Source organism: Cannabis sativa, chromosome 1 (genome assembly GCF_029168945.1).
Source record: "Cannabis sativa cultivar Pink pepper isolate KNU-18-1 chromosome 1, ASM2916894v1, whole genome shotgun sequence".
Lineage (NCBI taxonomy): Eukaryota > Viridiplantae > Streptophyta > Magnoliopsida > Rosales > Cannabaceae > Cannabis > Cannabis sativa.
The window spans coordinates 17,932,598-17,945,886 of record NC_083601.1 but is presented as its reverse complement, the minus strand read 5'-3'; the positions used below and the strand labels follow the sequence as shown (position 1 = coordinate 17,945,886).

General features: G+C 34.1%; 2 protein-coding genes across 3 annotated transcripts; both read left to right on the top strand.

Annotated features, from left to right (window-relative positions):
* The first annotated feature begins 1,707 nt into the window (after window positions 1-1,707).
* Window positions 1,708-4,947, top strand: LOC115705230 (nucleosome assembly protein 1;2). The gene is made up of 12 exons (XM_030632499.2): window positions 1,708-1,918; window positions 2,038-2,081; window positions 2,269-2,364; window positions 2,709-2,801; window positions 3,077-3,164; window positions 3,250-3,311; window positions 3,401-3,585; window positions 3,674-3,851; window positions 3,941-3,984; window positions 4,146-4,359; window positions 4,467-4,484; window positions 4,575-4,947. The coding sequence occupies exons 1-12, from the start codon at window positions 1,873-1,875 to the stop codon at window positions 4,641-4,643; spliced, it is 1,137 nt and encodes a 378-aa protein (XP_030488359.2). The 5' UTR covers window positions 1,708-1,872; the 3' UTR covers window positions 4,644-4,947.
* A 1,193-nt stretch (window positions 4,948-6,140) lies between these two features.
* On the top strand, window positions 6,141-11,914 carry LOC115707080 (DNA repair protein recA homolog 3, mitochondrial). 2 transcript variants are annotated; one of them, XM_030634917.2, is made up of 8 exons: window positions 6,141-6,634; window positions 6,921-6,978; window positions 7,536-7,753; window positions 8,172-8,259; window positions 9,026-9,198; window positions 9,482-9,628; window positions 10,771-10,905; window positions 11,086-11,914. In XM_030634917.2, exons 1-8 carry the CDS (start codon window positions 6,575-6,577, stop codon window positions 11,473-11,475), a joined length of 1,269 nt encoding a protein of 422 aa, XP_030490777.2. In that variant the 5' UTR covers window positions 6,141-6,574; the 3' UTR covers window positions 11,476-11,914. The 2 variants fall into 2 exon arrangements, with proteins under 2 accessions (XP_030490777.2, XP_060960979.1); XM_061104996.1 differs by having other exon boundaries at window positions 6,143-6,634; window positions 7,540-7,753.
* The last annotated feature ends 1,375 nt before the right edge of the window (window positions 11,915-13,289 follow it).

Genomic DNA, 13,289 nt, shown 5'->3' with positions numbered 1-13,289 from the left:
TTCCATATAAATAAAAGTCCACCACTACTCCACACACAATCCACATGAAAGCTATTAGTAAAATTGATATGTCTTCGAATTCTTTCTGTCCAGTTACCACAAAGCTTAGTCTCGGGCATTTCAGCATACGATACTCATTGGGCCTGGCGAGTCTTTTCTACAGACTGCGCCACTTCATCATCGACCACCATAAGACTAACACCTGATGGAATATTCGGTTTCTCTATTCGCTCTTCTATCGTACCAACAACATCATTCTTCCTTTTCACACCATAAGAAGGCCACTCACCCTCATCTGATTGTGTAGCCACAACACCATCTAACGAAATACTAGCACCATGTCTATCTATGGAGGTTGTACGCCTCTTCCAGGTCTTCTTCTTTTGAGTTTTGACCATAGGTCCAAAGGTACTTTGAAACAACTTACCCACCTCCATCTCGGAGTAAACAATGGACCTTCCTTTATCACGATTTCTAACTTTAATAGGCCCATGGGACTCTCCAACACGAAGCACTAATTCAGGAGGGCAATGTTGTTGCTCCCCTAACAGTGGGGATTCAGTGGTCTCTGACTCCTCCACCAAAATACTGTTAGAATGCAGTTGAATATCTTGCGATTGAAGCTCCCTTAACGAAGAAGGGAATGGTGGGAGCTCCTCTCCAACATTACTCTGAACAGGTGGGACTCAAGGGGTGTCATTTCTCATCGTTTGGATTGAAGGGGGCTCTCTAGTAACTACCTCATTTTCTAAGGTAACCCCCTTATTAACACGTAACTCCTCCTCCCGTTCTCGACTTTTTGAAATAGATGTTGCAACAAACTCTTCTTCTATATTTCGTCTTGGACGAGAGCGATTATCAACCTCTATTATTCTTCCCGCTTCTCTCATGTTCATAAACTGTGACTCAAAATGTTTGCCACTACCACGCTGTCCCTGATTCCTAGGCGGCGAGCTAGGAGCACACATTCACAATCCATACCGTCCATTCAGAATTAGCCCTGTTTCATCATCTTGATAGTCTTTAAGAGAGAAATCTAAAGTTTTATGGCCAATAATATCACAGTCATCACAAAATTCTGGGAGGTGCTCATATTGAAAGAGTAAAGATACCTCCGTACTCTTCTCATCAATGGACACTCGTAAACCACGTTTGAAAGGTCTAGTAATATTAATGCACACACAGACCTTCATAATTTTATTAACCACTCTTACATTCTCAATTTTTCCTATTAAACTTCCCCATTCACGGGCAAATGCCTCAAACATATATGCAAGAGGCACATTATTAATCGAGATCCGAAGAAAAACCGTTAAATACATATTTTTTTTTGAATATAATAACTAATTTTATTGCCATGAGTCAAACAATAACCGTTAAGAATTTTGTTTATAAACTTTTTAGAGAAATTACAAAATGAACATGAATTGACAATCACTTTTCTCTATATACCGGAAATGGTAACTACTAACTACTTGTTTCTCTTTTTTATCCTGGCTATCACAATTCACAACTGGCTATTAGCTAATTATGTAATTATTTCGTAAAAGGAAGGCGCAATTAAGGGAGAAAGAGGGAAACAATTCATTGTTTCTGGGCCATTGGGCCCAGTAAATATGGGCTTTCCAGTGTACAGAGCCCAACTATTGGGCCTCAACCAGAAAAGGAAAATGAAAATAAATCGAAACAGGTAGGCTCAGACCCCGCATGATAAAGAGAACAGCTGTTTAGGTTTCAAAAAGAGGGGAGAGAGGATTTAAAGGAGGTCACGTTTTGAGGGCTCTTCACCACTTTTTCCCCCAAACACCGCCTTCTAGGGTTTTAGCTCTTCCTTCCTTCTCCCTCTCTACTCATCTCTTCTTCTCTGAAACAATGAGCAACGACAAGGAGAGCTTCACCATGTCCGATCTCACTTCTGGTACTTATTTCTATTCCCATAAACCCTAATCCCTATTGTTCTAACTTTTCCTTCCCTTAAGCATTGTGTGCTAGTCAGTGTTTCGAAAAATCTGATATTTTGATGGTTTTTGTGTACAGCTCTCAACGAAGAGGATCGAGCAGGCCTCGTTAACGCTCTCAAGGTCAGAAATTTTATATATTATAATTATAATTATAATTATCAAAACTCGTCGGAACGGGAAATGACGAAAAACTCTAACTTTTGAAAAGTCCGACGGTTTTTAAATTTTGCGGCGCAAGATTTTTTGTATATGTGGGATAAGGCTTGCTTTGCTGATGGTTGTGGGGTGTTCTTGGTATCTTGTGCAGAATAAGATACAGAGCTTGGCTGGGCAGCACTCTGATGTGTTGGAGAACTTGACACCGAATGTTAGAAAGAGGGTCGAGGTTCTTAGGGAAATCCAGGTATTTGTTTTTACATTTCTCATGGGATTTCATTGCTGTCCTTCAGTTTCTCGTCTTTCTATATATATATATATTTAAATTTGGGCATTTTATTCTGCTGAAAAATCTATTTTAAGTTCAAATGTATGCTATCCATCTTCCACGCTTCATGTGTTGACTAATGCTCTTGGGTTTTATTGGACGTCGTGGGTTCTTTTTGTTGAAATTGTTCTCTGCTCTTTTTTCTCTCTGCGTTTTTCTTGTTTATTTATATATCATCTATTATGGTGTTAGTGAGGAATTGAACTTGGATTACTTTTATCTTTTATTTGTGGAGTATCTTAAGTTAATTTTTTGACTTGCAGAGTCAACACGATGAGTTAGAAGCCAAGTTTTTTGAGGAGAGAGCAGCTCTGGAAGCCAAATACCAGAAACTGTATCAGCCTCTATACACCAAGGTAACATACTTGTTACATTCTAAACTGCGGATGAGGCCTTGTTTTCTCACTGCTATATGTCTTTTTCTTTTCCTTTACTTGTGTACTTTTTCAAGATATAGGGGTGTGCTCTGTTTTTGTCAAGTAAGGTTTTGTGGATGCCTCTGGTTTTATTCTTTTACTAATATGTTCAAACATCAAGTAGCATTACACAACGTTGTGTGGGATAATTTTATGTTCATTCTTGTGGTTTGCATCTCTATGTTTCTTATAATAATGTTCATGATCACTTGCAGAGATATGATATAGTCAATGGTGTTACTGAAGTTGAAGGTGTTACTGCTGAGGCAGCAACAGACAAAGAGGAGGATAAAGAAGCTAATGGTACAGTATAATTTTCTTACCAGAACCTCTAGCCCCATCGTGGCAACTATTTTCTTGTCTTGATGTTTGTTATGTGTTTCTGCAGAAGTAGGAGTGCCTGATTTCTGGCTCAATGCAATGAAAAATAATGAAGTCCTAGCTGAGGAGGTAGTCTTTTGTTTGTCGTATTTCTTTTAATTCCTATTTCCTATGGTCTTCTATTAATCACGTGTTGGTTCTTGTTTTCCTGATGTCAGGTTACTGAGCGTGACGAAGGAGCTCTCAAATACCTTAAGGACATCAAGTGGTGCAGGATAGATAATCCCAAGGGTTTCAAACTTGAGTTCTTCTTTGAGACTAATCCTTTCTTTAAGAACACTGTCTTGACAAAAACATATCACATGATCGATGAAGATGAACCTATTCTAGAGAAAGCAATAGGGTAATTATTGTTTGAAGTATGTATGATGCAGACTCAGATCGTCAGATCTATATGGTGTATTAACCTTTTTGTATCTTGTATTTCATAGGACGGAAATCGAATGGCTTCCTGGAAAGTGTTTAACACAGAAGGTTCTTAAAAAGAAGCCTAAGAAGGGTGCCAAGAATGCTAAGCCAATCACAAAAACTGAAAATTGTGATAGTTTCTTCAATTTCTTTAATCCACCTCAAGTTCCCGAAGAAGATGAAGACATTGATGAGGATGCAGTAAGCCTGGCTTCTTTAACCCCTCTTTAAGAAGCATGTTTTTTATTTAATTTTTTTTAATTATTATATTTATTTCTTGCTCTTCACAGGCTGAGGAGCTTCAGAACCAGATGGAACAAGATTACGACATTGGGTGAGCCCTTAAATCTTGTATTGATATAATTTATTCATGGCAGAAAACTATTATTCTTTCACCGGACTCTGCTATTGATCCTAACTAAAGATGTTGATGATACATGACTTGCTTCCTGTGTTTTGCTAATATTTTTTTACTTTTATTTTTTACTCGGGAAGGTCAACCATTCGTGATAAGATCATTCCTCATGCTGTTTCTTGGTTTACGGGAGAGGCCATTCAAGGAGATGAATTTGGAGACCTGGAAGATGACGATGATGAAGACATTGATGAGGATGAGGATGACGAGGAAGATGAGGATGAAGATGAGGACGACGACGACGAAGATGAGGATGATGATGAGGACGAAGAGGAAACCAAGACCAAAAAGAAGGTATAGGACCATAGCTCTATTTTCTTTGCACTTATTTTGCTAGAATTGGTTATATACTTTGGAATGGTCCTAATTTTTCCTTGAAATGTTTTTGGGAGCTCTTGCAGACATCAGCTGGGTCAAAGGTATGGAATCTTTCTTTTTCTTGATCTTCTAATATATATATTTGTGTATATATATTATGTGTGTTAACATATACTTTTAATACGAAACAGAAAACCGGAAGAACAGCAGGTACGGATGGTGCGCAAGGCGAGAGGCCTCCTGAATGCAAACAACAGTAGAATTTGATAGTTTGCATGGAGTATTGAGAGAAGGGTTCTCGGACAGTTTTGGGTGCTTCATCACTTTCACTTTCATTATATATAATTTATTTTTCTTTAGCCTCATGTTATGGAGAATGATTTGGGAAGGTCGGGGTCTTTTTTTTTTTTGTTTTTTCTCTCTTTTTACTTGTGTTGTATGGGGGGTGTAATGTGGTCAAATAGTAGGGCGTGTCTCTTAGTTGTGATTTCTTTGATATTCCATGTCATGGAAGTGGATGTTTTTAGAATCTCATTGAGAGTATATTTGTGATTTTTCTACTCATTCTGTCTACTTTCATTCTTTGGTGATTCTTTAAATACATGATATTTTAAAATATAATATCGATGATTATTTAAAGGGGTGATGTGTTATAGAAAATTTTTGGTCGAGTTTCTCAATGAATTTTTCTGTTTGCTAGAGGAATGTTCACGTTACTCGTGAATTTTTTCAATTATAATTTCACTTTTATCATATGCCCTCATGTTTTCTGATTACAGCCAATGCAATAGTATTGACCAAGAAATGAAAATATATTAATTGAATACTAGTTGTATTCTCTTAGACAGATGTTAATTCTAATTTAATTATATTTGAAATTATGCTCACTGTAAGTGCAATTATAAAGCAGAGCACATTTATGAAAACGAACATGAATTATCATAAATCTCAATAAAAGCCATTTATGTATTAATTTAAGGTACACATCCAATAATTTATGACATTTATGAAGACGTCTTAGTCTGTTCCCCGCATTTTTCCTTATCAAATTAATAATAATAATAATAATAATAATAATAATAATAATATTGTTAGAAGTTGGTATTTTACATTGGAAAGAAAAACTATAGAAGATGATGGTTGAAACTATAACACAAAATGATAAAATAATTTAAAATCATGATTAATAATTTCTTAATACTTAAAATAAATTAAAAAATTAATATTTTTTAGTGCTTATCTTCTAATTTATTGTATATAGAGTGGTAGGAATATAAATTATTATAGTAGTTTTACATAATTATAATACTGCTAGAAAATGATCAATTATTTAATTTCTTTTCTTAAATAAAAAAATAAGTTATATTATTTAGTTTTGCCGGCATTGTTTTTAATAAAGATAATATAAGATTTGTTTAGGAAATAATAATTTTAGACTATAGAAGTTGGATTTTAGTGAGAAAGAAAAATGTAAGAAAAAAGAATATAAAAAATAATAATAAATAAGATCATTATAAAATAAGAGGAATTACCCCATATATTATTTTTTTTAACTATTTTTTTTTTTTTTTTTCAAATTTACGGTTTGAGTTTCTAAAGTGGTTGTAATGCTAGTTGCAATAAGGGTTTCTATACGATTTTTTGTTGCAATTTAGATTGCAGCGTTAGTTGTAATAGGAATTTCTATGTAGAATTTCGTAAAAATACAAAAAAAAAAAATGTTTTAAAGTGTAAAAATGAAAAAAATCCCTTTTTATAATTGGTATGAAAATAATTGTATAGAAAAAAAATTGAATCAACAAAATTTTTCTTATGGAACATAAAAAAATATTTTTTCAAAAATTTTACGAGGCACAGTCCTGAGTCCTATGTAGCGATACACCCAATGAGACGTTGGGCCAGAAAGAAAGGGAGGTCCAGTCTCCGACACAGCCCCCAAGTAGCCCATGACTCTTCGCGCCCAGGTAGACAGACAGAGAGAGAGAAAGAGCGTCCTCAGTCTATTGAGTTGAGAGAAAGGAGGGAAAAACCCAAAACCCTAATAAAACTCCTTCTTCTTCGCCATTCCCTGTCCTAACCTTTGATCCTTCATTCATATTTAAAAATAAATTATATCAAACTTTTGCTTTTCTCTATTCTTTATAATAATAATAATAAAGTACAGAAGACGAGCCTTGAGGTTGCCCTGTCCATGGCGAAGATTCTTCGCGACGTTAATTTTCACAAACGCGCTTCTTTTCTAGCTACTGAGGTAATCATTTCATTTCATGGCTGTTCTTTATGTTGAGAAAAATAGAAGAAAAATGCTTCTTTTTTGTGTTTTAGAAGCTTTTCTAATGTATGGGATGCTCTGTTTGGTTGGTTACCTCTATTGGATCACATGAGGTTTCTCATATAAAATATATGTATGCATGCTTTCTTTTTTATTGTTTTTAATGATTATTACTTGTTCTACATGAAATGTTTTATTGCATTTTGCGTATAACTTTTTTTTCTCTTTTCCTTTCCCGCTCATTTGTTACTTGTTTGATTTGCAGGTATTAAAAAGAGGGATACTAGGGACTTCATCTCAGCTTTGTTATTTTTCTTCCAAAGGTACTTGAGCTTTATTCATATGCATTTTATTCTGAATGTTACTACTTTTATTTTGGTGACCCTTTGAATTTGTTATTTTTGAGGGAATGAACATACACAATATGTCAAGGAGCGACCTTGTGCTTTTTAAGATTTTGAGTCAAATGTATTTTTAATTGACAGAAGTGAAAAACATTTCGCATATTATTTTTTTTTAACTCCTTGGGCTCTTCTTTGAATTCAGTGTATCAAACAAGTTGCTTACTATCAAATTCTTACTACTTCAGTGATGGCAGGAAGTGTTAAAATCTTGATAATGAATATCACTGGACTTTGTAATTTGGCTGTATGTATGGCATTTTTTGTATTGGTATGAATATGGTAACAAGTGATGATATTACAAAGATGTTGTCTTTCAAATTTTTTTATGAATGTAGTAGATAATTTTGTCTAGATTGTCCTGGTCTTGCTGTTGCAGATAATAGGTTAAGATAATAAAAACAAAATTACTGTTTTGATCTGCTTCAAGTTTAAGCTTACTTTGATATTATGAAAGTTAAAATTTTGTCTGTATTAAGGAAGAAGGAAATGCAAGTCAGATGGAAGTGACTCCGGTGAAGAAAATATGTCAAAGAAAGACATAGCCCTCAAACAAGCTTTGGATCAGATTACGTCCTCATTTGGAAAGGGATCTATAATGTGGCTAGGACGGTCTGCATCTCCTAAAGATGTTCCAGTTGTGTCCACAGGTTCGTTTTCTCTGGATCTGGCACTGGGAGTTGGTGGACTTCCTAAGGTATTTTCCTATATAGTAATCATCGTATATTGTTGCAAATGTTGGATTTATTTGACTTCAAAAACTTATTTGTGACATCGTTAGCAATAATTTTGAATTGAAGTATTGTAACATTATGTTAGCTCACAAACTTTTTTTTTGAAAAAGAATGTTAGCTCACTAACTTTCTTCATTGTGACATATATGCTGGAACTATGTAATGTATTTGCTGATGATTATGAATCTACTGATTTTCTGGAAGTAATATTTTCAAATATGGATTATAAGACTGGGTTTTTGACCTTATGCAGTCGCCAGAACATATGAGCTCCTTCTCAGGAGTTAAAAATTTGTATGAGGTTTACACAGTATTGCAGGAACTTTGCTACATATGCAAGTCTTAAATTCTGATATGCTATTTTTTTTTAATTATTTTTAGGGACGGGTTGTGGAGATATATGGTCCGGAAGCTTCTGGAAAAACAACTCTTGCTCTACATGTGATTGCTGAGGCACAGAAGCAAGGAGGTTATAATATTTACGTTTAAATGAGAATCTTTCTTGCTGCATAAGTGATGATAAATTGATAAATTTCATGGAGTGTGCTGTATTGTATATATTAATTTATATGAATTTGTTGGAGTGATCTTTTTGTTGAATTAATTAGCTAGGATATTTGACTTTCAAATTTAGTATTCTGTTTCTCTTCATGTTTCCTTTTCTTTTCTTCATTTACCAAATATAAATAGTTCTCTTACTGTGTAATTCATAGACAGAAATTAATATAATGTAGAGCAGTCTGTCTTACATCTCTCCCTAATTTTTCATAGAATTAAAGTTTGTCTAAATTGTATACAAATTGGTGGGTTACCCAAGAGTGGTAGCTCAAATGGTAAAGCAGAGTTTACTCCCCCAAGTGCTCATGGTTTCGTGCTCGTCTAATATTGTGGAGTTAGATGAGAAGCCTGGTTTGAAAAGATATACTAATTGATTGTTTGATAATTTTTTACCATGTATCTGGGCGAACTTAATTTTATAATTTGTTCATATATATACTATCTAATCTTATACAGCATCTACTTCCCTAATTCTTTATTTGTTCATCAATTCAGGTATATGTATGATATGTTGTATTAATATGTCAAACATTGCTTATCAGTCAAATCTCTAGTTATAATCTCTGGAGTGTGACATATGGTAACAACTAAACAAAGGAATCTTTTAAACAAAATTTATATTTTGGGTTACATATTACTTTGAATGCAGTTCTTATTCTGGATGTTCTTTGATGCAGGTTACTGTGTTTTTGTTGATGCTGAGCATGCTCTTGATCCTTCACTGGCACAGGCTATTGGTGTAAATACTGAGAATCTCCTTCTCTCACAACCTGATTGTGGTGAACAAGCGCTCAGTCTTGTTGACACTATAATCCGAAGTGGTTCTGTTGATGTTGTTGTTGTTGACAGTGTAAGTAAGGTGCTTTTGTATTCCAATTTTTCTTAGTAAGGTTCCATCTTAAATTATTTGATGCTGCTGGCGGACAATTTAGATGTGTTATTCAACGCTTTTCTGGTATGGATGATTATAGAAAGTTTCTTTGAAATGCTCCTATCCTTTTGAACTTTTTAAACAAGTTCTGACCAACATTTTGGTTTCAGTTATTAAGCTCAGTTGATTTCATCGTTTGTTTTAGTTTATTTTCTTTGTTCTGTCATAAAATGTGATTTTTAGATAATATGTGTGCCTGTAGGTAGCTGCACTAGTGCCTAAGGGTGAACTTGATGGTGAGATGGGTGATGCTCATGTAGCTATGCAGGCCAGATTGATGAGCCAAGCACTTCGCAAGCTGAGCCACTCTCTATCTCTGTCACAGACATTGTTGATCTTTATAAATCAGGTATTGGCATCTATTTGTTTCAATACTGTCCTTATTGTGCTCTTGTACTATAAGTTCTTGCAGTTGGTTTCTGGATTTTACTAAGACCATCTCCAATGGAAAATGTAAAACTTTGTTATATTTGACACAAAAAATAACTTTGTGTGATATATTTGCATCAATTTTTAGCATTGTGCTCCAATGCCTAATTGCAAAATTTGATGCTAAATTTAATGTTTCATTAATGTTTTATTAAAAATATATAAAAATAAAATAATAACTTTATCATAAATTTATTCTTATTTTATTATATAAAACAATAAAAAAAAATGTAAAAAGTTTTTAATTTAATAAAATAACTAAATTTAATAGTAAAATATGAAAAATGACAGTAAATATTAAAGTAGTGCATTTATTGTGATGCAAATTTTGCATCATGACATATTGTGATCCAAATTTGGATCAATTTTTGGCACACCATTGGACTAAACGATGAGCCATATTTGAGCAATAGATCACCAATTTCCAAGGTTTTAAAATATTAAGAGCTTTTGACTTTTGTCTGTCTAAAGGTCTGATGAGTCAGTACTTTAATAACCAACCAGCCCACATGTGCCAGCTTAAGAAATTGGCTTAGTTCTTATTTGAGATTTTGCTGAGCCAATTATTCATTGTTTAAGGACCGAACTTCAGATTTATGTTGATGAGTCAGTACTTTAATAACCAACCAGCCCACATGTGCCAGCTTAAGAAATTGGCTTAGTTCTTATTTGAGATTTTGCTGAGCCAATTATTCATTGTTTAAGGACCGAACTTCAGATTTATGTTGATTTTGGGTTGGTCTAGCTTAATTCAGAGATTAGCAAAATCCAAAGTAAATTTTGGGGTATTTATTTGTAAGGCTTTACTTTTTTGGCCTTTGTTTTATTTATGTATTTGGCTTGTTGCATTTATCACCTACCATTGCTGAATTCTGTCGGAATCAGGGAATCTCCACTTCCCATTGCTGAACTTGCATCTGTTCCTTGTTATCTTTGCGAACCAAGTCTTATACCCTACAATTTGATTTTCTATTATGAATGCTGCAGTTTCATTGAAGGTTGTGGGTAACAGTTTTTCCTTATAATAATATGGGTAGCCATAAACTGTACATTTTTCTACAGGTGAGGTCGAAAATTAGTACTTTCGGAGGATTTGGTGGTCCCACTGAAGTTACATGTGGTGGCAATGCTTTGAAGTTCTATGCTTCGGTGCGACTAAATATAAGGCGAACAGGGTATGTCAAGAAGGGTGAAGAGGTACAAACTCTCCTGTTTTGTTTACTTAAAATTATATTTGTTCTATTAATTTTTCCACTCTAATGATACTGATAAAAAGGTGTCAGTTACTTTGTTCGTTGGTAATTAGTCACATTACCTTTTGGCAGTTTGTAAAGAGGACCTTTCAATTCTGAGACTAGTTTCCATCATGTTTTGTAGACAGTAGGTAGTCAAGTTTTAGTGAAGATTGTGAAGAACAAGCTTGCGCCTCCATTTAAAAATGCTCAATTCGAGCTAGAGTTTGGCAAGGGAATATGTCGAGCATCAGAACTGATCGAATTGGGGTTGAAATATAAATTCCTTTCAAAAGCCGGGTCACATTATAATTTAAATGGCAAGAATTTTCACGGTAAAGATGCTTTGAAAAGGTTTCTTTCTAGTGATGAGATTGCTGCAGAAGAACTTACTATGAAGCTTCGGGAGAAGTTACTTCATGCTGAGCCAGAAAAGGAAACAACAGAAGCAGAATCTTCAGATCTTGGCCCTGTAGAGGAAGTTGTTTCAGGCGATTCTACAGAAGAAGAAGGAATTGCGGCAGTTGAAGCATAAGTTTGCTTACTATTGAAAATGTAAAATTTTGCTTTGTTTTCCCAGTTGGGGCATCAATATTGGATCTGCTGTGGCCTTTTTATTGGTAAAATCACATGGTGCATAATGCAGATGCAATGGAGAGTATAGAGAAGGTATTAGTCTGTTATGTGATTAAGGTTTCAAAGAGCCTTTTATATCATTGGGTTATGTAGTTTTCGGGTTTCAAAACAAGCAGCCTAGAAGAATGTTGGGTCATTGTCTATAGTTTTTTGAGGTCACCACAGGTGCTGTTTGGGCAATGTTCAGCCACATTTCTTTGTATGTTATATATTGTCATTGTTACTTATCAATATAATTCTTATTTGAGTATTTTACTACCGAAAACTGAAAGAGACCATGAACATTAATCGGCTCCAATTCATAGTAAAAACACTCATCTTTAGATTTTTGCTGCCTTGTTTTTTGTAGTTGGTTTTGGCAAAGGGATACTTTGTTCTCTTCTCTGCAGGACAACCGTGGATTGTAAAAAAGACTTGGCTGTCAGGATTTTGTAAAAAAAAATCTTTTTGAAAAATATAATTGTGTTTTAAAGTCACTTTTGTTTTTTATGTTTAAAAATAGAAAATAAAGTTTGTTTTGTTATAAAATAATATAAAATAATATAAAGTAGATGAGAAGAAAGAAGAAGAAGATGAAGAGAGAAAGAGAAAGTGAATGAGAATTTCTGAGTTGTTTATTCCAATGGGGTGAATCCCTATTTATACAAATATAAGAGTGAGATATTAAGAAACTAAGAAAAAGGGAAACTAAGGAAAAGAGGAATGTTGATTACAATTCATGGTAATAAATAAAAGATTTGGACATCCACATAATTATTAATATTTATAACACTCCCCCTTGGATGTCTATAATAGCTGTCTTATTAAAAATCTTGCTGAAAACTTGGTCAAAGGAAAAAGAGTATAGTGTAAACTAACTCCCTCCCCCTCATTTAGGCATTTGTGGAGATCTTCTAATCGACGAATTTCGATCTTGTCTGCCGTCTTCTCAAATGTGAATAAGTTTGTAAGATTGACACTTGATTGAATATGTTGAACACCAATATGCATTTTCTTGAAGCGTATAAAGAAGAATTTCGTGAAATGTGTTCTAACTCTATCTCCTTCAATGTACCTCCTTTTAGTTGAACGAGGCAAGCAGTATTATCCATAGAGAATTGCTTGGGTTGATACTTCTTTATTGAGTGCAATCCATATGTTTCCTGAATATGCTATGCCAATGATCTCACTCACACACATTCTCTACTTGCTTCATAAAATGCAAGTATGTTAACATGATTTATAGTTGCCTCGTTAAAAACCTTGCCAGAAAAATCCAGTGGGACAAAATCTGAGCTAGGGAAAAGAGTACAATATATATTTCATATTCATAATTATTTGCAAGTTGCCTCGTTAAAAACCTTGCCAGGAAAACCCATTGGGACAAAACCTGAACTAAGGGAAAAAGAGTGCAACATGAATATGTCTCCCCCTCATGCACATATGATCCATAATTTTTTTGGTGATAATATATCTCATAAGATTATTGTTATCACTTTTAAAATATCACCATATATAATCTTTGATCATATATTTTCTATAACTCTTCCAGAGTATGCATGGACTTCTAAATTATAGATGAGGGGTTCGTGGAACATTAGTCTTTATCCAACTAATTGTATCATTCATGTGTGTACACAACTTTGTTCATACGAAAATTTAAAATTTCAAGTAGATATGAACATAACACATTAATGGTACTACAAATTTTCATTTGTGACAATGATGGTACTC

What these genes read in the sequence shown, in the direction of transcription:
- LOC115705230 (XM_030632499.2), top strand. Translation starts at nt 1,873, where the DNA reads ATGAGCAACGACAAGGAGAGCTTCACCATGTCCGATCTCACTTCTG. An exon ending in ATCAGCCTCTATACACCAAG is followed by an intron (nt 2,802 to 3,076) that starts GTAACATACTTG and finishes GATCACTTGCAG; the next exon opens with AGATATGATATAGTCAATGG. An exon ending in ATGAAGTCCTAGCTGAGGAG is followed by an intron (nt 3,312 to 3,400) that starts GTAGTCTTTTGT and finishes TCCTGATGTCAG; the next exon opens with GTTACTGAGCGTGACGAAGG.
- LOC115707080 (XM_030634917.2), top strand. Translation starts at nt 6,575, where the DNA reads ATGGCGAAGATTCTTCGCGACGTTAATTTTCACAAACGCGCTTCTTTT. An exon ending in TGAGGCACAGAAGCAAGGAG is followed by an intron (nt 8,260 to 9,025) that starts GTTATAATATTT and finishes TCTTTGATGCAG; the next exon opens with GTTACTGTGTTTTTGTTGAT. An exon ending in ATGTTGTTGTTGTTGACAGT is followed by an intron (nt 9,199 to 9,481) that starts GTAAGTAAGGTG and finishes GTGTGCCTGTAG; the next exon opens with GTAGCTGCACTAGTGCCTAA.